The sequence below is a fragment of the Sturnus vulgaris genome, chromosome 8, assembly GCF_052056855.1.
Source record: "Sturnus vulgaris isolate bStuVul1 chromosome 8, bStuVul1.hap1, whole genome shotgun sequence".
NCBI lineage: Eukaryota > Metazoa > Chordata > Aves > Passeriformes > Sturnidae > Sturnus > Sturnus vulgaris.
This window is the reverse complement of record NC_142250.1, coordinates 13,574,282-13,600,072: the sequence shown is the minus strand read 5'-3', so window position 1 is coordinate 13,600,072 and position 25,791 is coordinate 13,574,282. Positions and strand designations below refer to the sequence as shown.

At 39.0% G+C, this 25,791-nt stretch overlaps 1 protein-coding gene across 2 annotated transcripts in view; it reads right to left on the bottom strand.

Moving 5' to 3' along the window:
* RASGEF1A (RasGEF domain family member 1A) overlaps nt 1–25,791 on the bottom strand; it is a 154,459-nt gene that overhangs the window by 27,391 nt on the left and 101,277 nt on the right. The window contains exon 2 of one of the 2 annotated variants that reach the window (XM_088168869.1): nt 24,461–24,575. The exons of the other annotated variant lie outside the window; for it this stretch is intronic. Within the exon in view, the coding sequence (XP_088024995.1) occupies nt 24,461–24,502 (42 nt within the window). The 5' untranslated portion in view covers nt 24,503–24,575. The remainder of the gene's footprint in view (nt 1–24,460; nt 24,576–25,791) is intronic. 2 annotated transcript variants of the gene reach the window in all.

The following is a 25,791-nucleotide window of genomic DNA, read 5'->3' as shown; positions in this document are numbered from 1 at the left end:
CTGATAGCCCTGGGCTTGTCCCAAGCCGTAGGGCTGACGCGGAACCAGCCCCTGCTGTGTCACACACGGGCACGGGTCCCGTCTAGAATCTGATCTCCCATGGAAAGGCTCCGAGGCGCATTCAGCCGCCTCACAGAGTCCCTCACCTGTACCCGGGAGCAGCTGAGGGCTGCCATCTTTGCAGCCTTTGCCCACACAAACAAATCTTTCTCGCCCTGTTGTTGGTTTTACTTGAATTGGAATGGTTTAGTAGTTGCTACGTTGTCTCCAGTCATTAATTGCATTTATTTTTGTTATTCAAACACGACAATTAAATAAATAATTTTAATATGTAGCAGAAGCCTTCACTGGTTTCCATGGTGATTAACGTAAGAAAAGCCTTTTTGGAAGTAGGTAAGCCACTCTAGGTAGGTGGGCACGGCAAACGAATTTGGGCACACGCACGTACTCATGAGTGTAAGGAATAGATTCATGCTTGCTCACAATTTGAGGACGAGCACTGTCATCCATCCTAAACACACATTAATTTTAGTAGGATGTGTAGGTACTCATCATCTTTACTGCTTGCTTACTAAATTCCTTCTTGGTTTCCCAATTCTAACAGTTCTGCTGTAGAGGTTATTTTTCTTATTTAAAATGAGGTTTTTCTTTTAAACAACTACTAGAAAAGTCACAGGTTTTTTCCCCCTACCAAGTCTACTTTGCTGTTAGTGTCAATCCTGTCTCTTAGCTGTACTCCACAACCTTTAGAGTGTGCAGTGCTGTAGGAGATCTGGTGCCTGTTTTTGCTGGGGCTTTCCTCAGTTACAGCCCCTGGCCTGCCTCGGACACCGAGCAAGCTCCAGGCAGCAGTCCCAGGTTGGAATCCAGTGAGTGATGTCTGATCTGCTGCACTGCCACGTTAGGACCTTACTGTGTCATGCCACAGGAGAGTGAGGGACAAGTTTTGTTAAGTCTTGCTCAAACATCTTGAAGTTCTTTATAAAAAGTTATCGAAAGTAGAGGGTAAGAAGTTTTAGGCTATCACTGTATAACATAATATTTCTTTCTGAATGCTATAAATATCTTTCAACACCTCATCTAGTATTTACGGCTAAGAACAACACCAGCAAGCCTGCAAATAAGTATGCTTGAAAAACAGGTATTGGATTTCCTTCTGTTTCTGTGCTAATCTGTTTTCCCACCTTACTCAAACATTTGCTGAGACTTGTAGAAGAATATGTCCCTTAATCTTACCAAAACATACCTAGTTAATTGAGGCCTAGTCACAGATTCCATCTGTTGTAAAAACAACCCCTGATCTTTTTTGTTGTTGTTGTTGGTTTTTTTTGTTTAGGGTTTTGTTGGTTTTATTGACATCAGAATTTAGATCTGTCCTGTCACTGGAACTAAGAAATGTAGGCATTAAGAAACATTCCAATAGAATTAAGGAAAGCTATGCTATCTAGGCATGCTCTCTCTTCTCTGAGACATGTATCTATACTGTGGTGTTTTTCCATGTTTCTCCATTCAGTAGTCCATCAGAGTCTGTTTAGACTTTTTTGTATGCATATGTAAAGGAGCATATATATGCATGTATATTTCTTGTTTATATGCATACCTAGGTATGTGTATACAAATATTGGGGGAGTGTTAGGATAAAAGTTCAGTGAAATGTCTTTTTTTCCTTTCCTGGGATACATGATATTTGATTTTGGGAACACTTGCTGGAAAGGTAGTTTTTACAAATCAGAGGAGCTGAAGGTCTAAATTCAGCTTGTACAGCGTGTAACAGATGAATCATGTTATCATTTTATTTCATTTCCCCTTCTGTAAAGTGCGGATGATGACCTTTAGCTATCTATATTCTAAGTGTTGAAATCTGTTGATACAGAAACTCTCTGAGGTCTAATTGTTTTTGTAGTTATGTAAGTTCTGTTCCTCAGCAAATTGCTTGCATTTTGAAGATGTTTCCATCAGGCATTGCCTCATGTTACTGGTGGGTGGACCCTAGAGCAGGTTTAATGAGCAGAGCCTGTGCTTGTTCTGTAGCTTGCTTTTGAGGCAACACTGCTGTGGTTCACTTGAGCTGGTCAGAGCAGCATCTTGCTGCAGAGTGAGTCAGCAGCAGCCACGCCGTGACTGTCTCAACCTTCAAGGTTGCTTCAGCCTCTCACACTGGCTAACATCACCCAAACACATTCCATTGTTTTATGATTAACGACCTGGATTGACACTTGCAGTATTTGGGTTCTATTCCTGCTTCTACTGTGGACACTTGACTGACACATTTTTTTAATTTTACTATGCCCTTAGTACTCACAGTATGTGAGTATGATGAGTATTCATCTGTGAGATGCTGATAAGGATATTTTCATGCTGTTGCACTTACTTTTTATGTTTTTTTTTTTATTTGGGCAGTAAGTTTTTACTTTATCGTGTTGGAATACAGTTTCTTAGTACAGTTACATCTCATCTTCAGTGGAAAATTGCTGGTCAATAGCTTAGTAAAATCAAGGAATTTTAGCAAAGAAAAATGGGTGAAAATGAAGGAGAGATCAATTTGAGGGTGAAGATTATAAAGAATCAGGGAAGATGGAACTTGAATTTTTTCTACTCATCTTAGATAACAGCATTTTGGTAACAACTTGTTCAAATGTGCCTGTGTGTATATTTAAAATGTAATTGTACTTAAGAAAAGTCAGTCATTACAAATGTCATTAATGCTGCTCTGAGGCGATAAAGTCAATTATAAAGGGACTCTCCTAGAAATGCTGTCCTTGGAGCTTTCATTGTCAAGCTACCCGAGTCACTCACTTGGTCACCTTCCACACAAGTCTGTTAATAATAAACATTTGGTTTTGTTTAACAGAGTATGTCAACATGCTTTAAAGCCCCAGCATCTGCACTGAAGGAAGCAAAGAGGGACAAAGCCACAGAAATTGGCATTGAAAATGAGCCTAATTGTGTATGGCATTGTTCGTGGTGTTGATTAAACACCAACACGGGATCAAGTCTTCATCTGTCCATTCCCACCCTTTTATGCACACAGTAGGATGAACACAGCACATTGCTTAGGTCTTTGAAGCACTGCTGGGTTTATGCCTAGCCTTGTTTCCTTCTTGGAGGGGCAGTCTGAACTGTTACCCAGAGCTCTCCAGGCCTTGCAAGTGGCCAGGGTATAGAGGCTGACTGTTTTCATGTTATGTTATCTTCCACTAGTCCATTATACCCACAGGGCAGTACAGAAACCCTGCTGTATGCCCACCATCTTTACAGGCACAGTTACAGCTGGGTGTTCTGCTTCTTGCCATTGTGGGAGGTTCTAAGGCATATACAGCCTGATGCTGTCATTTGGAATCTGAAAAAGAATGCTATATTCAAAATGTGCGTTATATTCATGGGTTTTATGGATCAATGGCCTTGGCTGTAGACTGAATGCTTTTATCTGGACTTGAGATAAGGAATTTGTCCAGGAAATGCCATTAAACTCCACAACAATGGCCTTAAGGCTTTTACATGGGCACATGTTAGTTTGGGCCATTTGTAAGACTTCATAATTTAAGGAGTAGAATGTAGTTAGAGGTTCAAAGCCTCAGGTGGCTGTCTTCAGGGAACATTTGGATTCTGGTCTTATTCGTAGGGCTGCACAAATGTTCAAGATTTCCTTATTGTACACAAATTTTAAGATTTAAAAGCTGTTGTCAAACCACTTTTAGATGAATTTGAAGACTTCTAAATTTCAGAGATCCATGCTACAGAATAACTTGATGGCACATTAATAACTTGGCAGCAGATGGGAGTGGGAGGAAAGAGTTTGAAATAGTGGTTCTGATCTGAGCAAAGCTTTGTAAGTTTGAAGCAAGGTTGAACATGCTAGCCAGCATTCTGTGGTTATTACTGACCATGCCTTTGTCTCCCTCTCTCTGGCCTGGGGCATGAGGAATCTTTCCACACAATAGTTTTGCCAGAGCCAATTGTAGTTTGAAAATGGAACGTTTTCCTTTTTGAAAATGTTTCACTGAAGAGGTCCTGACCAGCTCTACCCCTTAGGTATCCAGCAATTTTAAGAGCAAGCCAAGATGAAAATATGGGAACAACTTAAGATGTGGTTTTTTAAGATGTCTGTTTTTAGTTCTACCTGAAAGGGAAAACTGTTTGTGAAAATTCTGTTCTGTATCTGTGGAGCAAACTGCATTTTCACTGGCACAAGGGCAGCTCTGTGACACAGTGAGAATAACTCTTTACTGGGCAGTGTGAAACAGATTTTTCCCTGATGCTCAGTACTGTAGCCCCCACTTGGACTGAAAGGAAAGGTCTTCCCCAGGATTTAGGGAGGACATGGAGCTAATCCCCAGGTATTTTTGTGCCTCTGCCAAAATAACAGATTTAACGTAATGTGACATGAGTTGCCTGTGATACTGGTGTGTGGCTGTTAATTAAAACTGAGATTTTAATGGTTATTTTGGCACTGCTGCCACTGGTAGTCTGCTTGATTTCTGGTTTTCATAGATATGCTAGTCATAGAAATCTGTAATTTGTAGGAATTATCTTGCCTGCTGATTAAGATTTAAGGTACATTCAGTTGGAAAACAACTGGATCAGTCAGCTTTGGTTATATAAAATACAAATGTAAAGGGTTGATACTTCTGCTTTGCATCAAGGATGTATCAAGAGATCCCTTACAGGAGTTGGAGGACCTCAGCTCATTTAAAGGCAGAGGAGAATTAGAGAGTGAACCAAAGGAAAAGATCTCAGAGGAAGATGTAGGCTGGGCCTTCTCTGCTTAAAGGAGCTGCTAAAACTTGTCATACATAAATGGCAATTCAGGAGCTGATGGAGCCTTCTCACTTTTTTTTTTTTTTTTTTTTTTTTTTTAAGAAAGGGCAGAAAAGGCATTAAAAAACTATTTAGCTGCTTTTAATGTTTGTGATTCAGTCTGATTTTGACTGCAGCAAGGAGTAGCAGAGCCATATTAAGGTAATATGCACTCTTTATATTAATTTTATCTCAGGCTTTTTAAGTTGACCATTTAAACACAACTGATATTCTATTTTAAATTAGGCTCAAGTTTAGGTTCAAGATGAAGGAGTTCTGGACTTATCCTAGCTAGTATGTCCTTCACGTGCATATTCATGCTTGCTGTGACACCAGCAATTCCAAAACTGTGCCACTGAGCAGAAAGTGAAAATTAATTATGCCAAGAAGGGAGCATATACATACATTAGCAATTTGGTGCCCAGGGGAAGAAAAATCTGCATGTCTGCTGATGTCAATCTTCTTGATATGGTATTTTTGTAAATGCACGTGGGTTGCTATTTCTTTTAACGAGCTCAACAAAAAATAAATTTCTTTTTAGTGTTATAAGCTTCAGGGCATCACAATTAACAGATCAAATTGCCAGTTTGATTAGTCAACCTTCTGTTTGCTTTAGGAGAAGCCATGACAGTAATATTGTTAGCATTCCCACAGGTATTTTAGAAGATTGATTACAATCAGTTATGGGATCCATTTTTCCCCCCCAGTTTTCATTCTCTTTGGTTCTACAGATTTTATTTTCTGATGGAGAGAAATTCTGGGCTGATGAGCTTATTTGCAGTAACTCACCTGCAGCTGTATTAGTTTAAAAGCATTTCTGCTAAACATGTGATGTGTCTTGTCTTACCTGAATTACTGCAAGTAATTCAGTTCTCATGAACATCTATTGCTTGGACTCTATTGCTGATGCTGCCAAGAAGTTCATTAACAGTTTTGGGGGGAGCTTTACAGTAGTCTGAAGCCTAGTCATTTTTCTGCCTCTTAACTGCTTTTGGCTTAATTCTACGAGCTTTATTTGAAATCGAATCAAGGTGGGATAGTCTTGACAATATCTTGAGGAAAATACATGGAGAAATATTGTGAAAATAGTTAAATATGTATAATTTTAACAAGAGGCTGCCACCAAACTAAATATTCAAAATTAATTTTTAAGGAAGCATTTTGATGACTAACAAGAGCTAGTGAACAAATGGATGAGCTCCCAAGCCTATTTAGTTTTACCTATAAGCACTTTTCTACCACCTACAGTGACTTCTAGAATCGTTTAGGAAGGATTGACATTCTCACATCACAAACTGTGTATTGAATTGGTGCTGGGTAGTACAGAACAGAGGTTATTGTTTCATACATATATATGTTTATCCTTTTTTACATATCCTAGGACACAGTGTCAGACTACTCAAGCATAAACTATTGAACATGAAGCTCTAAAGTAGTATTGGCTCTATGTGGTCACGGTTGCACTGGTTAAGCTGAGGACTGTTCTGCACGTGAACAAGCTCTCTGCTGTAAATACACAAATGTTGAAAGTAAAAAATAAAATAATTCTATTATTTACCTGTGTTAGTGATATTAACTGAACAATAACTTCTGTTTTGCTAAAGCATCTTGACGTGTATCAGTCACAGAATTCACATGACTGAGCTACTTTGGCCCAAACCTTAGTGAAAGTATCTTTATAAGAACATAATGTAACTGTACGACAAAAAAAAGATTTACTGTCTTCCTGGAGTTTTCTTTTCCCTGTGGTCTGAACTGGTCAAGCCACAATTCAAATAGCTGCAGATGAAAAAACAATGTGCTCATTGAACCTGTTTGCTTTGTCGTTTAGGGGTGAGACTCACCTGAAAGCTGGCTAAGTCATAGGATAACAAGTTTCAATAATTTCTACTTTTATGTTTTTTAGAGGCAGGGGGAGCATTTATATTCTTGTCAGTAGGATATTATTGTATTTTTCACCCTTTTCTCTGCCTTTTTCAAGTTTATTGTGCCAGAATTAAAAATCATTCACGGTGGTTGTTTTATTATTTTACTTAAATTTTAAAATCATATTCTTATGCTTTCTTATCAGAGGAAGAATCAAATGGTATAAAACTAATACAGTGAATTCAACAGCTACGTATGTTTTGATGAGTCTGGATTTCAACCCTACAGCTGCTGCTATGGCATGAAACAGATGTGTCAGCCAGCAACTTCAAAGGGGATTCCCTAGGCATGAGCATGTGGGAAACTTAAAACTGATCCTATTTCCCCAGGGGAAGCTTGTTCCTTCTGTTGCTCACTTGTGTTCCCCATTAGGCTGTGTTCTTGGGTTTACAAAAGCTGTACATACCATGGGCACAGTCTGGCTTAGTTCAGGTTTAGTGACTTGTTTTAAGGTTATCTGGGTGTGGATTTCTCTATTTTGAGTTGTTTGTTTTGGGGTTTTGTTTTTGCCTTTTTATTTTCATTTGTGCAAGGATGCCAAAGCTCCCTGAAATCCATGGTCACGTTGGTAAAATATTTTTTTAGAATAGATCTCAGAAGTCCATAATCTCTGTGGAAATCGGAAAGTGCGGTAGTGGTTGATGCAATTTTCCCTGCATTTCCTGCTTTCCTAACTACCTTTTTTTCTCCAGAGCTAGACAAGGCAGAAACAGATCCAGATTGTCAATAGAGCTGAGGAGAGAAGCTGTAGAGATATATACTGGGTTTGTGAAATGAATTGCTGTCTAACACATGGCTGCAATAAATGTAATAAAGCATTAAGTGGTGTTCAGAAATGTGGTCGCCACTGGCCCAGGAAAATATAGTCAATTCTGTTATTTAGTTTTCTCTCTGTAAAGTCTTGAAACAAATAGACAGAGCTCTATTTACAAACTGTACATTGTTATGTAAAGCTCATATACACACATATTGCATAAAAACTAAAATATGGAACAAATATTTTAATTATTTTGGATAGCGAGAATGAAAATATTTTTTAAAATGTATTTAATTTCTCTGCCTGCCTGTCTCTCCCTGGTGCTTCTGTGTATCCTGAACTGACAGTTACCTACTGTTTGCCTGATATTTGAGCTGGTAGCTTAAAATTAAAAGCTATCCATGTCTTGGCAGATTTCCTGACCAGTCTATTCATAATGCCTTTAACTTTCTTAATTTTACAAGATTTTTTGGCCAGGTAAAACTTGGCCAAACACTTCTTTAAAATCTATATACATGAAAAATCCTCCAAATTGCCTTGCCCCCAAATGAAGCTGCTTAAGCATAATGACTTAACAGTGTTGCAGTACTGGTTGTTAATTTGGGAATGTTCACTGAAAATCAGATTGTTTTTCTTGTGTAGAAGACTACTTCCCTATGAGTATTTTATAATTTCCTCTTTTCTCACTTGCAGATCCCGCAGAATATGTGCATGGCAAAGACGAGCTAGAAATCCTAAATTTACAAGACATCCCACTGGGAGTTGGTTCGGATCTAATAATACCAAAGTAAAAAATACAGCTTGCTTCACATGAAGTGTTGCAAATGCATTAAGTTTATTTAAACAGTTATCTTTGCAAATTCTTTAATAAAATCTAGCTCAATTTCAATTAGGGAGATCTAAAATGCTCTGTGGTGTGTTTTCACCATAAATGTTTTATAGATTTACTTATCACAACAATTTTCTACCTAAGATACTGTATTCTATAATTTTATGTTGTTCTAAGAATAATTAGGACCATAATATAAAGAAATATAGACAAAATTCTCCCATGGTTACCCATGAGCCTGCATCAAATCCCTCTGATAAGAAGGCTGAGGAATCTCTTGTCATATTATATTTCGTGCAAAACCAGTCCAGAAAAAGGGGTGTATCACACTGTAACTACTACCATGTTCCTTATTGTTTCTTTGGTATAAAAATTTGGTGATGCTGGAGAGGCACTCAGGTGTTGGCATTTTAAACATCTGTGTTGTAAGCTGAGCAGAGTCTTGCTGCATGCCCTTGGTAGATGAAGTTAAACACCTACTCCCTCTCATACCTATGTCTATTGAAGTAAAGAAAGGTTTGTTCAAGTGGAGTAGTTGCTTCTAGAAATGGAATTGTAATTTTAAAGCAAAAGATGAAAAGCATTGATATGCTAGTGCTTTTTATTGGTAGTTATTTTCTAAAGTAAATGGAAGTCTTGAATGGTCCTAGCCTTGCATGATACATAATACATAATAATTCATATTAGCTAGTAAATTAATTAACTTTTTAAATGGATGTTCTATGAATTTGTTGAAATGGCTACTTTATGTTTTGCCATTCCCAGTGAGTCTATTGAGTGAAATATGTTTTTGCTGTTGTTGCAAAAGCTTGTTAAAAATCTAGAGAACGTCAACTGTTTTATGTAATAATTTTGTTTTTATGGTTTGCAAAATACTGGCAGACTTAAACTGAGCTTGGTGAAGAATGGCAACACAGGATTTCAACAAGGGTGTCTGTAAATAACCATAAAAGATCATCTCTGGCCTGTTGTCTGCTACTCTTGTCAAAACTGTGAATAACAAGGCACTGAGCCTGAGTGCCAACCCCTGCCTAACTTGGCACTGCCCACACTTACACAGAACTCTGGAGACAGCAAAGCAAGTCAAGGAAAACAGGTCTCTTATCAGAGTGCAAACCCAGAGAAATGGCCGTATATATCTCCTCATTCCTATAAATCTGCACTATCATGATGATCATCTGAGCTCCAATCTTCACAGAATGCACAAAATGAAGTAGAATTACAGAAATATAAGGCAACGGTGGAATGCTTACCCCATATCTTTTTCTGCAATGTAGCATAGACATCCAAGCAAAAATAGCTTCTCCAACTATAGCATTACTACTTGGAAGATTTTATTCTTTAATTAAAATTCTAGATTGTCAGGAAAATCTCCCAATGAATGGAAATAGCCTGCTTAGGCACCCTTTGATCTGAGCTGGTGTTTATCTCCATGTTGGCTGATGAAACTTTGAAGTTTTGCCTGGGTATTGACTCCTAGGGTGCTATGGTAAATTACAAGACTTTTGGCATGGTTATTTAAAAAAACCAACACTCCTAAACCAAATAATTTTCATAAAGAACTCTGGCTTCTAATTTTATCCTGAAAACATCAGAATTGCATCTGAAAACAATTTATAATCTGTCACAAACCCCTGCTTTGACATGAGTTTTGTTAATTGAACTTCTGAGGATGTGCAATTCCAATGTGTCTGTTTAAGGAAGCAGTGTGGCTTACCTGCTTCACGTATTCACAGCTAAGCTAAACTCTCATCTTTATTCCGTGCAGCATTGCCATTTCTACTAAAACCTAATCCATTATTCATAACTGCTTCTAATTTTGGCCTAACTTTGAACTGGAGATAATTGGAATGTCTCCAATCGTCTCGTATGTTCATACATCAAAGAGCATCAATTCAGAAGTTAGCATTGTTCTTGTGGTGTATGTATGTGCATGTTTTAAAGAGTGAGGAAATGTTGTTTGGTTAGTGATATTGGGATATTCCACTTTCTTCTTTCAAAACTAATGATAGTAAATTTGTAATCTTATTACAAATAAGGGAAGGGGTGCCATAAGTTATCATGTCCAATGCTGTAGATCTGAGTATTGGTACAAAACTTGTTAGAGGCAACAGAACTCATCTAAGTGACACCAAATAAAGGTTGATGTTCAGTGTTACTTAATCCCTCCTTTCCCTTTAGTGCTGCTTGTGATCATAAGTCCCTATTTTCATTATTGAGCAAAATGATCTTATATTTTCATTATTATTTTCCTTATTTTTCCTTCCTCTATATTGTATTGCTACAATTGGTTCAAAGTCTGATTCTGCATATATTTTGTGCTTTAAATGCAGATAAAAATTATCTCACCAAGAGCAAAAATGTAAAGATTTTGCTATTTTTTTTAAACTCTGGATATGCTATCTCTGTAAAAGTGACTACTATTAGTCTACACACCTAGGAGCTCTACTGAATCAAGCATAGTTCTCCAAATGTTGAAGCACTGAAGTTACGCCCAGGTTGATACACATAGGAAGCACTTAGATTTATCTCGACGTTGCCTGTTCAGTTTCCTGCCAAGATCTCTGCTCAGTTTAGAAGATAACCAAAGTTTTTACACACCAGGAGCAGTTCCTATCTCTTCATTGACAACACATAAAAACTAGCAAAATACAGTTTGGTCAGTGAGTTTTAATCTGACTTTTTCTCCAGATGAAAACCTAGCCTTTGTTAGAAACAGCTAGCTGTCAATACAGTCCTCAAATCTGAGCTAAGAAATCTGCTCGCTTTTCTGACTGCTTTGTACAGCTATAGCAAATGTCCCAGCAGAATTTTTCATATCCTTTTAGTGATAATTTGTGTTCGGTTTTCAGCTGCAAAGGACTAAGAACATTTCAAGCCCACGCAAAGTCTGACGAGAGCTCGTGACCGTCTACAATTTGGAACAGCAGGCTGCATGTTCTTGTTGCAGCAGGGAAGATGGTCAGGATTTGGTTTATTTAGGGTTTCTTTTTTAGCATTATTAAAATACAGCTGGTATCCACCAGAAAAAAAAAATTAAAAGCAGCAATTTTCTTTTTTAGTTCCATGCTAGGAGAATAATTTGGTAAGATTATGAGAAAATAAGAGGGTAAGGGTGGATTGAAGATGCAGTTTACTTCTTAACATGTTGATGAATAATGAGAGAAAAATCAGCCCAGGAAAAGCATCACTCACCTTGTAAATTTTAACCTTTCCCCAAAGGCCTGTCCTGCAAATCCCTTTAAGCCCCATGTTCAGCTACCAGAGTTTTTTGCTACCCATCTTTTCCTTCCCCTCCTCCAGCCATCTTCTTGCCCCTTCCCCCCACTTCCTATTAAAAGGAAAGCGACTGAGAACTCATAAGTAACAGACTCATGCTTTCAGTCAAAGGGGAGAGCTGAATAGCCTTGCACTCAGAGCGAGTTCAGGGATCTGGAGTCAGGGCCCCTTCATTAATGAGAAAGGAATCTGTCCACCTTCTGAAATCTTTCAGCACTCCCTCAAGCTGCCTGAACCACACAACCTGCATTTCTCATAAACTTCCCCACTGTGACCACAGTTCCATTTCTCTCGTTCTCTCCTCCATCTCTCGAAAACTAAATATGTAAAGGTAATTTCCCTGCTCTTGCTGGGTCCGTGATCTTTCTTTGCTCATTAGGAGATGCCATTTCAAATTAATTTCTTCCCCTGGCCCCTAAACCCTTGGTTTCAGTGAAAAAAAAAAAAAAAAAAAAAAAAAAAAGTCGGGCTTGGAATTACATGCAAGAAAACATAACATTTGTATCAGGCTTGCCAGACATCTGTGCAGTGCAGGTTTTGGTTCTCAGGCTCAGTGGTTTCCACTGGCAGTTTTTTCACTCAAACATCTTGTTTCAGTTCACACCAGCTGAGTTTTGTCTTGAGTTTATAGGGGTTACAACAAACCCTGGAAATTCAAACACAGAGTTCAACTGAAACAGCTGCTGTCCTTTCTTTTGGTCCAAACTACATTACCACCTAAGATGCTAAAATCATCCTTACCCAAAGTTTGGTGAAAGCCTCATAAACCTAGCATGGTAACTGCTTGGTTTGGGAACGTTTTATTCACTCAGTTTTAAACAATTTCTATATCATAAATATGAATATATACCACATCAGGAATTATATAAATTTCATTTCACATGTTGTCAGAAAGAGAGGAGTTCTTTGTCATTACTTAATTTATTTTTTTTTTGCTGTGTCTGTATCTATACTGTCCATAATGTGAAAGGAATAGTTACTGTAAATGAGGGAATAAAGGCAAATAAAGCAGTGGGGAAAGACATCATACATGATTTCTGTGAGAGGCACAGAGCATGTATCCAGTTGTTATTCTGTGGATGGGCTTAATACTTTGGTCTGGGGAAAGATGTGTTGGTAGCACTCCTGCTATGATCACATAGGTAAATATAAATTACTTTTCTTGTTACAGGTGTGGGGAAAGATGCATTGTATGTAAGAATGTGAGTTGAAAAGGAGTGGGAGTTGATAAGAAATTTCATAGATGCAGTGTTGCTGAGCATCAGTTTAGGTTTTGATAGTGCCTTTGACATGAGGTAGTTTCAGTTCTCATTCTTATTTGGAAATAGTTGTGCTCAAAATTCAGACTTCTTTTGGTCTTTAGATCCATCACACTTCAAGAGTTGTAATTTTCTATTAATGCATAACTGATAGTGAACATTTTTCTGTTAATCTCCCTGGTGGAACCATGCAGTATGACTTTTTCTACTAAAAGAAAGAAAATAGTTTTGATTGTTGAGTTCTGTTTGTTATTTTATGTTGATGTTACATACAGCTCGAGGATATACTGACTGACTGAGCCTGAAAATCTGAGTGTAAAGTACATAGTATTCTTGAATAAAAAAAGGAGATATCTTGTCAAAACAAGTCCTGTGTGATAAAGATTTCCATGGCAGAAAAGAATGAGGAGAGAATGTACAACTGGAATACTGTCTATGGGATGTTAATTGCTGTGGGTGCTGATTGCTTGCTAATTTAAACAGATACTGTGAGTGCTCAGAAGCAGGGTATGAAAGGCTGGCAGTAACTTTCTCTGCCTGACAATCATATAAAAGAATATTTTTTGATTGGGATTAGCAATGTAGCTCTAAGATTATGGGCACAACGGTTTTCCTCTGCTCCCCTTCTACCTGGTTGTTGGGCTTTTTTAATGTCTTAAGTAAATTAATTGAAAATAACTGGGTCAGAACACAGGGATGAGGGTAGAAGCAGCAGCAACAGTGCTGTAGCAGTGAGTAAAGCTGCTGATGCGTCCAAAGCAGCTGTGGAACGTGGCAAACAGTGTCGGCTTGTTGTGACTCGGCCACTGGCACATGAATAGACAGCAGTGGTTCCTGGTGCCAGCGGTGGATATCCTCAAGGCTCTGTGTTTGTGCTCCTGCCCTGTGGTTCCTGGTGCCAGCGGTGGATATCCTCAAGGCTCTGTGTTTGTGCTCCTGCCCTGTGGTTCCTGGTGCCAGCGGTGGATATCCTCAAGGCTCTGTGTTTGTGCTCCTGCCCTGTGGTTCCTGGTGCCAGTGGTGGATATCCTCAAGGCTCTGTGTTTGTGCTCCTGCCTGTGCTCATTCTCCCAGCTGTTTGGTGGCACTGCCTGCTGGCAGGCTCCCGAGCAGCCCACACAGTAGAGAGGGGAAGAGTTTGCTTCTGCTCTCCAGGCTTGGTTTTACACTAGCAGGCTTTTGTCTCCTTGCCATCACATCAAGTAGGGAAGGCCTGCTGGGACCCCCCGTGCCCAGCCCCATGGCGGCCTCGGCCCCCCTCAGCTGCCTGGGCAGCTCGGCCTCCCTGCCTGGCCCCGCACCCAGCGCTGCCCTCATGGCTCGGCTACCTCACAGTCCTGCTTGCTGCTCGCTGCCCTTTGAAATATAAGGAAATCAAAGTTTTAAGGCATAAGACTCCTCCTCTCTCGTTGCTTGGTATAAGTACTGCTTGGGAATGTAGCCAGTATTCCCTTGTATTTCCAAGCAGCCACTGAGGCTCTGGGCTGGCTCTCCCAAGAGCTCTGTGCCCGAGGGATTGGGGTTGGGATTGGGGTGTGTTCCTGTGCTCCAGGAGTGCCTTGGACCCTCTGTGCCCGAGGTATTGGGGTGTGTTCCTGTGCTCCAGGAGTTCCTTGGGCCCCTGTGCCAAAGGCAGGCAGTGAGGGGGCCTGGCTGCAGTGCCCAGGCTCCTGGAGCTGCTGTGGGGAGCCCGGGGAAGGCCGAGGTGGGAGCAGCTGTCCTGGGGCATGCACTCCATGAGCTGTGGGCTGGAAGGAGAGCCTGGCTGGCCCGGACCATTCACTGGTTTCTTCCTTGCCAAGTGCCATCTAAATTTGACCTTCATTTTGCAGCATTGCTTGGCCTCACCCCTCTGGAAGCACAGGGATTGTTTGAGTATCTGTGGTGCAATGACCTGCTTCTTCCAGGATTTTTCCAGTTAGGATCGCCAGGAAGAACAAGACTCGTAGGCACAGCTGAAGCCCCTTGCAGTGATTAAAATTTGTGTGTTACAGTAACAGCAAATGGCATGAGAAATTTCAAGGACTGCTTGATCATGAACTGTTCCCTGCAGATGTGCCCAGAAGAAGTTTATTTAAAACTTGTGTTCCTATTTCAGTTTTCTGAGAGGAGCATTCAGACTCTATTAAATTCTGCCGAATAGAAAAAAGTTAAAGTTTTAGCATCATCTAACTTCCGTATTCTTATGATTTTAGAATTGATTAAAAACTTTTTTACTGTTACAGGGTCTGCTCTGAATTTTTCAGCTAGGCAAGGAGTGTGATCCTTTGAATTATTTAAGGCTGTGCTGGAACAGTTACCTGTTTACTTTTCTATCACTACTAAATTTCAGAAAAGGCTAACAGGGGTAGGAATCATCTCTGCTTATTCATACAAAACATCTCTGCAAGTCCCACTCTTACCCCACAGGAAGCACCATCCTTAAACCAATTTAAAATTTGGGGCTGTAAGCCCAGAGCCTTCTGTTTTGTTACTGCTGAGGTTAATGAGTCAAGGGTCATGGCATTAATCAGTGACTATGGGGCAGAACAGAGCTGCTAAACTTGTGGTGAAATTTGAGCTTGCTGTCATGGGAACAGAGTGGGGAAGGCAGCACTTGGGAAAAGCCAGCCTTACCCTGGCCAGGGGGAGTGCCTGGTAAGGGCACCTCCGCCTGGAGCACTGGTTTAGTGCTGATTACATCTGTGCATGCTGTATTTAATCCTAATTTATGCATTTTCCTCTATCCTTTAACAAGTCTGCTGGACTCCGTTCCCCAAAATTTCATGTCAGTCATCACATACCTGCTTATTGATCTGAGTGGTGAGAAAGTACCAAGGAGTAAGGGCAAACTGCACAACCCCTGAAGTTTCTGAGATGTTATCTTAGTCCAGTGGTGACTGATGCCCTAAATTCTTTACTCAGTTCACAAGTTTTCTTTAGCACAAACAACCCTTAAAGAGAGGGGCTGTTAGCAGTGTGTACAGTTTTTACAGTACAGTTCTGAGTCATGATAGGGAAGGTGCAGAGCAGATGTAATGCCTGTCAATTTGTTATTACTAATTACAAGAGAGAACTATTTCAGGAAGATTCTCCCTTTCTTTCATACAGTCAGACAGCCTGACTTCTTCATTTTTATTGTTTAATTTGTGATCAAAACAGGAAGATGCTACTTTTGTTAAGAAATCTGTTTAAATTAACAAATTGTTATTTCTTTCTTTAGAATACACAAATCAAATTTCATGGTCTCATTCAAGGCAGGAAATCTTTTCTCCTGGGTATCACCAGTCTACAGGGAACTTTAATATAATTCCTGAAACATTAATCACAGGGACTATAGTTTTGCAAGAGGGGAAGCTTTAGTTGTTTACAGTCTGTTAAGCTCTTTATTTACTGTGTGTTCTCACTCCTCCCTTAAGACCTTCAGAAATGAAAAATATAAGGGGATAGAAGTTCCTTTTCTCATTTAGGTATGCAAACATGGTTTTCAGAGCTCTTTTTCCTGTGGCAAAAGCAAGGTCAGAAGATAATACAAAATAATGTGTCTAAACTAGATTCTGGTTTTAAGTTGAAAGCATTCAGTACTGCTGTCTGGTTTTAGTCCTAAAATACATATGGATGCCCCATGGCACAAGGCAGAGAAACCTGGCAATTGCTTTAATAAATCCCCAGTCCCTGCTCATAGGCCTGGGCACAATGCAGAGGTAACTTGGGTCTGGTCACACCCCACCTCAGCTAAGTGTGTTTCCTGCACCTTTGCTGTCCTAACTCACCCATCTACTCCAAGCAGTGCAGCATTATTCTTCTCATTTCAAGTGGTTATCAAAGCCAGTGGTAGATGCTGTCCAGCTCTGTGTTTGCAGACACCAGCTGGTGAGATAAAGCTATCCTCAGTGTGGTAGGGCTATTCTAGTTTACTTTCAAACATCCAGTTTGCCTGAAAGGGTTGCATGGATTGCTGAGATTTGCAGTACCAGTTTTAGGACTCACTTATTCTGTCTGGTAAAGGCGGCTATTACTTGAATTAAAAAAAAAATAAATTCTGTTATTGGTTGGTGACAAAAGTGGTAATGGGATGCCTATTGTTGATGATAAACATTTACAGGCCCTGAAAACATTAAATTAAACAAAAAAATAAATTCTGGCCAGACTATTTCTAGATGGTATTTTCCTGACTTATTGCCTTTTGGTGGATAAATTCTATTGCTTTCGCAGATTGTATTTGTTTCAAAATTATTTTCTCATTAAAAAAAATAAAATTAAAACATATTAGAAAAATCAGACTTATTTTCAATCTTCTATTTTTCACTGTCATTTTCCCAAACTACTTCCTTCCTCAAGAGATTTAAATATATTAACTTCTAAATACAGAGGCAGTTTCTCTCCTTCTGTTTCTTTTCTTTTTAAGGGATTTATTTTTTTCTCAGTGCCTGTAAGGCTGGAGCCCTGGAGATTTGAAGCTTCCTTCATCCTCCAAAGTGTCAGCAGTTTCAAAGAAGTGGGTTCTTGTACACTTCTTTTGACATTCTCTGTAATACTTTTCAGACTTGGCTTGGAAGCTCTTTCTCTGCAGGTGAGAGGCAGTACAGGCAGGAGATACATTTATACCTTAGGCTCTGGCTAAAACAATCACCAGTGAGAGGAAAGCATCTTGACATAAGCAAAGCTGTGCATAGTCCAAATTATTGACAAAAGTTTTGCATCTTCACCCTCCTCCTTCTGAAGCTCATACAGCTGAGAGGCAGCTTTAGGATGTCTTGGCTTTCTGTTCCTCTAGTGGGAAGGCACATTAGAAACCATCAACCAAAACCAGTGGTGTCAAGTCCATTTCTATCAGTCTGTGATCTACACAGAGCAAGAACTCTCAGCCTTCACCTAGAGTTCCTTCTTTCTGCATTGCAAAGTGCCAGGTGGCAGAGCTGGAGATTTGCTTAGAATTGTGTGCAGGACTCCAGCACACCTTGTGGTTAGACCAGAAGATGACGGGGAGTGAAGGGAAGTGGGGAATGGAAATAAATCCTCTTCCTGGTAACCAAAGCCAGCAGTGATAACAAGAGGCCAGCAACTGATAGGACAGGAGAGGAATGGAATTACTGCTGCCAAAGACAGCTGGGCCACACGTTTGATTAGCATGGAGAAGGGATCAAGGCAGGGCACACGTAGCTGCTGGCTACAGCAGGAGGGCTGGATGAGCTGGGAAAGTAGTGCATGTAAGGAGAGAATGCAGAAAGGAGAGTGAAGAAGTAGGAACACAGAAATGGGACAAGGTCTATTTGACACTAAAGCTATTAAAAACATCTGAAAAGTTACTTTCTCCACACGTGTACTGCATAGTACTTTCTTTGAGGAAAGGTTCTTTGCATGTTAATATGAATGAAGAGTTTAATTGCAAATTTCCTCTTAGAGTTGTGTTATATATAGTAGGCAAAAATAAATGCCTGTGGGATTTTGTAAACAAAAATAACTGCTTTTTTTTTTTTTTTTTTTTTTTTTTCAGTTGTATATTATGGTGTTGAGGAATGGTTACTTTTTCTTTTGGTTTGTGCTCACGATTTCATTATTTTATAACGTCTGAAGAGTACAGCTGTCGTACCACTTGGTTAATGGCTTAAGATTGGGCATAAGTATAACATAATTAAAGGATCTCGTTTGATAATGCAGGAAGGGATCTTTTGAACATTTTTATTTGGGAGATGAACTGTACCCTTCCAAAGGAAAAAAACCTTCTTGTTCTGGCTGAAACCTCCCCCCACAATTTTCAGCCCCTAAAGCATGAAAAAATTGATCCTCTATTCCTGGGCAATCCTCAGAATATTGGTTTTTTTACATCCTCAAGGTGAAAACCGTAGGTTTTTGATGTAAAAGCTGTTATTACATCTTAATTGAAGTCTGCACAGTATTAACCTACAGGTAAGATTTTGCAGAGCATGAAGATATATTGTGTGAATTTATTGGGGCTTGGAATAATATTTATGGGTATAGATAGATTAATCTCATTCAATTTAAATATTCTAGAGTGTATCTAAAGCAAATTTATTTAAAATAAATCCATAATCAAGTATTGTTCTTTCTCTGCGTACTCTTAATTTTTCAAGTCTTTTTTCATGGAATGATAATTGCTTGTCAAATCTTTCAGTAATATGCAAAAAATGTCTATTATAAAAATACCGGGGATTATATTAAGAGAAACTCTGCTCCTTTTCTTCTGAGTGGAAAAAAGAACGACTAGTTTAAGAACAGGGTGAGAGGATTTCTGGGACTTAAAGGAATCTTAGCAGTTGTGAAAACGATCAAAGCAGCAACCTGGAATATGTATTTTCATATGTATGTTTAAGAAGTAACATTTTACATTAAAGAAAGTCTTGTAAGTCTTTTTTTTTCCTCTTGATATGATTTTTCTACTCCCATGGAAATAAAACAAGCATCTAGGTGCAGAGTCCTGGCATGCTGAACTGGAATGAAATACACAGTTCTTGTTCTGCTTCAGGTTGCTTCATCCTTCAAAGCATAAAATAATCAAATTTGGAAGTTCTTGTTTCATGAGACCCTGAGCTCTCCAGGTTATCACAGCATGTCATTTTCTGCCAGGGGTGTTACTGAGGGGGACAGATGTGCTACAGCTTCCCTACTGCAAATAGGAATGTTTATTTTACTTATGGGATACTAATTCCTTAGCTGTCCTGTTTCGTAAAGCTGAGTGAAGATAAGGAGGGAACACTTAGAAAAAAGGCCAATTCAAACCATAGGTTTGGTGCTGTCAGAGGGAGTGGGTGTTGTATGTAGGAGGTAAAGGTGTAGGTAAAAAGAGTGACATTTACTGAGCTTACTGCTCAGGCTCCTTGTAGTTCAACTGTGCCTACTGATGGCATTTGTAAAGCAGCCCACATGTGAAAGAGGAAACACTGACCTAGTACTGAAAATGGTAAAAAAATATAAAAAAATCTCCAACTTTCATTCTGTCTAAATCTGAAAATATACTTGGCAATCCTGAGTAGTCCTTTTTTCCTTCGGAACTATCAAATCTGTCACATACAAAGCCTGTATCGACACAGAGCGTGTATTATATTAGAAGCATTTGATGCCAATAAGTAAAGCCTGTTGAAAACATAAGAACAGGTGTAGGGGTCTTTAGCTGTTAACTGCTGCAATTAGGTGGATGCCATATGGCTCAGCTGTGCAGTTCTCTGAACTGAATCTTCAGCTGTCCTGCATGAGTGAAACATCTAAAACTAGACAAAGCACGGGAGACAATTGATACAAGGTTTGCTGCACACACAGCAAGCTAACCTGCTCTTCATTTACTCTTTAAAATTTTGATAGGGAAGATTAGCTAGGCAGCAACTTTGACCATGTTGTTATTTACTCCAGTGAAAGAAATTACAATCTTTGGTGGGTTATTTTCATGCCATTAAGCTCCTGAAGACTGACTACTGTGAAGGAGATAATGTAATATGTAGTTGTCAAGTTTGGGATTAATGTATTAAGATGCATACTTAGTAAAAATCAGTACTTGTCACATCTGGGTGAGTCCCATGAGCTATAACCATCTTGAACATCTCTATTGTTCCAGTCGTTTTCAATTTTGTTTCCTACTCTGCAGAATTTCCCAGGAGATGTGATGGGTCAGTAGCAAGCCAAAGATGGGCTTCAGACCTAATCTAATCAATATTGTGACAAACGTAATGAAAGAAGCTATGTCACCTTGGAATCCCAGGAGGTTTTATCAGCTTTGTTCCTAATGGGATGTGACAGCAAGGCTGATCTGTGTCTCCTTAGGACAGGACAGAAGTTGTGCAAGGATGGCTGTGTGACAAAGGGTAATCTAAGTCCATGACAATTGCACCTAAAGGTTGAAACTGAAGGTCCTTACAAGTTAAAGCGTTAAATAGCTATTTTAATAGCCTTCATTTTCAAGTGAACCGTTTATTTGGCATTTATTATATTTTCGGTTCCTCTAATACGTCATCTGTGTTAAAAAAAGTAACTTGCTCTGTTTCAATGGGAATGTTCTGAAGTTGGTTTCACAAATCAGAAAGCAGTAGTCATTGTATTCCAAGCAGGTCACTTTCACTCCAGTTCTTTGTAGTGGCTTTTTATTTTATTTTTCATTGCCCCTTTTTGCAGTCACATACAATAAGATCATTTGTCCCCTGATATGTGACTGTTGCATGAGGCTAAAGTCAATAATTACTTTTTTTCCTGGGATTTCCTCCCTTAGAACTTCTTCACCCTAAGTATAGTGTTACCTTGGTAGACTTCCCTAATGCAATCTCAAATTTTTGTGTCCTTCTAGTCTTGGAACAGCAGCTTTGCTAAAAATTGTTTTTATGATAACTTCATTTTCTGTGATCATGATTGTTCATATTACCCAAACTGACAAGTTTCTACTTTTAATTCTTATGATTCCTCTTTCTCTGCCCAGCTGGGTTCAACTACTTGCCTCATCTGTTACCTTTATAGTTTTTCTGTTCTTAAGTGTTGGCCCCATACTGTGATACTCTCTGTAAAAATTGTTCTCAAGGCATTTGCTTTCTTTGTCTCTTTAACTTTCCCCCTCAAGATGAATGGCAATTACTGTCAAAATGTTCTCATGCATAGAAATCCTGTGACATGTAATCTCTTGAATATCCAGAAAGCTGCAGAGATATTACCAAAGTAACTATCAGTGTTGGACAAAAGTTCTTGAATATTATTCTGTCTCATTGGGGAATTAACCTTTAAAGTTTCCTATGAAAATTTACCACATATGATTTTTTTAATATGAAAATATGTCCTTTAATGTTAGACCAAGTTGTTTCTCAATCTCATTTTCAATTATTCAAGTTTTCTATATGAGGATTTCCATACATTGCCTTGATATGTAAATAGTGGAGCAAAGCTGCCTTAGACTTTTTGCTAATCCTGCAATTACATTCTGTAGAGCCTTTTTACTTTCCTTAATATGAAAATAAACCCTCCTCTCACCTACTCCTTTACATAACCAAGCACTAAGAATTATGGACATGACAGCTAAATCCAGCTTTTAAATCCCAGTCACAGTAGCTGTGTGCTGTTGCTGCTCAGTTTCTTTCTAATAAGCTGTACACAGTGCAATATCTTATTAGTTAATTTGAAAAACGTTTCTCAAGGGATTGCATGACTTATGTGCATCAGGTCCCTACCAATCCACTTAAAGCTTAAATGCACCAGACAGAGAAACTTAGCCCAGAATTGGATCTCATTTGTTGCAGCAGAAACCTTTATTTCCCTGTTAATACCATGGTAGTATTTTTGATGTAGCAGAAGTTAAAATGAAAACACCCCTTTGCAATTTTTTGAAAATAAAACCCATTTTTTATTCTGTTGCATAAGGCAGAAAGTGCATGTTGCAATTCAAATGCCCTGTTACTCTTGAAATTTCAGCGTTGCTGCTTAACTTGGAAAAAGAGGGACTGAGAGAAAACTTTGGGAAAAAGTACCCAACTTTGCTGCAAATGTGAAACTTGATTACTGATGTTCTGGAAAGCATCACCTGAGTTTGGGATGGATTGATTCTAAAAGGCAAATTCAAACATCCCTGCAGGAGAACTTTGATTCTGTGTTTATGATGCAGTGTCTGACATCACTTTAAATCTGACTACACAATACTGAAACCATCTCACTTGGTGAATTCAAATAATTTCATTCAAATCTATGTTTCTGCCTCTTCTGTTACTCCCCTCCAGAGCAAAAGTAAAGTTCATGTACCACAGTTACATTAAATATTTAACCTCTTTTTTCCATTTTTCCACACCACCATTGCATTGTAATCTTCATTCTGGGTGGTATCAATTCATTACAAATGACCTGACCATGACCTAATGCACAGAATATCAGTGAATTTATAACCTACATCACACCTTTAAGTGTGCTGTCTCTGTAGCATAGCATTAAATCACTTTGTCACGCGTGGCTGAACTCTGCCATAGGCAGAGGAGCCCACAGCAAGGTGCAGACTTACCTGGCTCTCCAGGACCATGTCCTCTCTCAGCTGGGGCACCCCGGAGCCTGTCCCTGCTCTGTGCTGCCACAGGAGCCCAGAGCTGCTGTGCCGCTCCTCTGGCTGCACTCAGGCAGAGTGTGCAGGGAGTGAGAGCATCACTGCTCCACGTCACCATTATACCCAGCGAAAGCCCAAGTGCTGCGGGCGGTGCTGCACGAGAGGAAATTCGGAGTTCAGCCCTCCATTACGTAGGTGTCATGTGCTGGGCACCGGCTGGGAACTTCCATCCCTGCCGTCCTTAAGCCACAGTGAAACCAGGGCTGTTCTGCTGTTTCCTCTGCCTTTGGGCTTACAGGAATTGGCATGCTGGCTAGGACCTGTGTACAGATGTTGTGAAGGAAAGGAAGCAGACTTTGGGCGTTTCTAGCTGGCTGGTTTCTAAAATCATTGCTGCTAAAATTACTCCAAAATTCCTGTTTTGGTGTAGTATGACTTAATTTGTTGTTTTCTAGGGGTTTCTGCTGGTTCGGGATTTTTGGCAGTTTTGTTTTGCTTTTCTTTCTTACATAAAATTCCTACAAAGCTACCTAGAAACTGTTTACAATATATTTTTTGGAAATCTGACAGCTAGGAACTAATGCTCTGGAATTAAACTTTGACATTATTCATTTTAAAATCATTTTTTGTTTGACCACTCTTTGTATTTGATTTCTGCATAGTAATGTCCAATGCATACCAGAAATTCTTCAGAAGCTCACTTAAATCATACAGGAAGAAATGTAGATGTATTCTGTTTGGAGACCTGAATCAGTAATAATAAGAAATGAGAAATTCCTTCCATTCCATTTATTTCTACAGTGTAAAATCTTCCAGGCAGAGGTAAATAGGTAAATAGTGAAAGGAATATTCTGTGTAGGTAATTTAGTTTATAGTTACTGAAGACTTCATGTTAGTGATGAGGTGGGTTTTGTTTTGTGTAAAGGTATAGGAATTTTAATAAGGATGTAGAAGTAAGTAGCCTGGGGAAACAGAACAGTTGGTAAAGAATGAGGAAGAAAGTAGAGGTGATGGCAAAAGATAATGACATAACTTTATGGAAATGGAACTGACATTTCTATACAGGAAACATGAATAAAGAGTTTAGAAGGGGAAGGTAAGAAGACAAGGATGTGATTATATTTGGAAGAGGTTAGCAGAATACACTTAATTTAGGCTTGCAGAGGATGAGGTTTCTGCAATGGATGCTAGTGATGGATAAGAATGATTTCACTTTACCACGTGAGGTGTATTTAGATGAGATTTGAGAAGTGGACGACTGAGGAGCACAGAATGAGTCCCATGATCAGAGATTTGTCTAAAGTGACAGAAAGGAAGGATGAGGGATGGGGGAGTGTGTTTTGAAAGCAAATACCAACAATATGGAATTCTGCATTGAACCGTTATTGCAGTGTGCTTGCTGGCATTTCCCAGTGCACGATTTGGCTTCACATAGTTCCAAGAGGCATTCTTCTGCTCTCCAATGTCTGAACTAAATTTTATTCAAGTCTAAAACTGCCCAATGTGATTTCCGTGACAATGTAACTCTCTAACTATAAATTATCCTACACCAGTGCTTTCAAATTAAAAAAAAAATCCTTTTATGTAAGACTCATATAAAGTAAAATAATACTTACTTTGCATTTCTTTACAGCAGCTTTGCACAGTGGTTCTGCCATCCAGCCTTTCCCAGTGGGTGGACTTCCAGCTATTTCACTCTATGATTTTTGTCATGTGTCTTGCCTCCTTCCCCTTAAAATGAGGGGTGCAATGGATTACTATTAGAACACACTGCTAATTTGCACTGAAAATGCATTGTAGCATCAGAATAAAATTTGACATACATATTTTCAGAGAGGAGCATCGTAAGAAGGAAATAGGACAAATTATGGTATACAAAAGGAACAAAGCAGAATTTTAAATACTAGCTGCCAAGAGAAAGGCAATAGGAAGAGCTGGAAGGGTTAAACCCCCCCAGCTCAAATCCACCAGTGACAGCAGTTTTTTAATAGTCATTAAGAAGTTATTTCTAGTAAAATACCAATATTCATATTGCTAAATTGGCTAGTCATTAAACTGTTTTACAAAAAACTTGGAATTGAGAATTTTATTCCTTAGTGTAGTTATGATCATAGAAAAATAGGAAATCTTTTTTTTCCTTCTGGAAAAGTACAATCACAGCATAAAGAAAAGTGACAGCACAATCATATCTCATCAGGATGATGGATATGTCCTTAACTATATATATTTAAATGTGACATAAAAATAAAGAATATGGAGAAACTGGCAGCTATTCTGTTGACACCTAAGGTAAAATGGACTGAAGAGAATCCAGGTTTGAGCTGTTCAAAGACACACTTTACTTATTGTAAGCACAGATTATTCACCACAGAACAACTTGAAAACCATCTTGTGCGTTTTTAGTACGACCTTTTAGTAGCATTTTTTCCTTTAAAAATTTTTCTTTCTACAGGAAATTCACTGTTGCTGCATTACTAAGCTGAACTTTATGTTGTGATTAATACTGCTGATTTGGATGCAGTTTGTCATTTCAAGGCTTTTATTTTCTTCTTTTTTGAGTATGAAATTAAACCAGAGCTATGAGCATCCTGGCTGGCACCAGCTACATAGGGCTGTTACAGCCAAAGCTCTTTGACTTCAGCCATGCCACTAACCTGAGCTGTTCTTCTGTGAGCAGATATTTCTTTAGCACTGAGACCTCCACCTTTTACAAATTTGAAATACTTGCTGGAATTAAATATAGAGGGAACCCGACAGACAAGCAAAATAAGCACACAAAACTTATTTCCCTTGAAAATCAGACTAAAACCCCCCCTTATTTGCATAAAAGCATAATATATGGCTGAATGTATAAATATTTACATCCAGTAGGGTAGGTGACAGTTATGAGAGTGATAATGAATTTATGGCCATAAGGAACCAAGGAGTAATCTTCATATACTTGTGC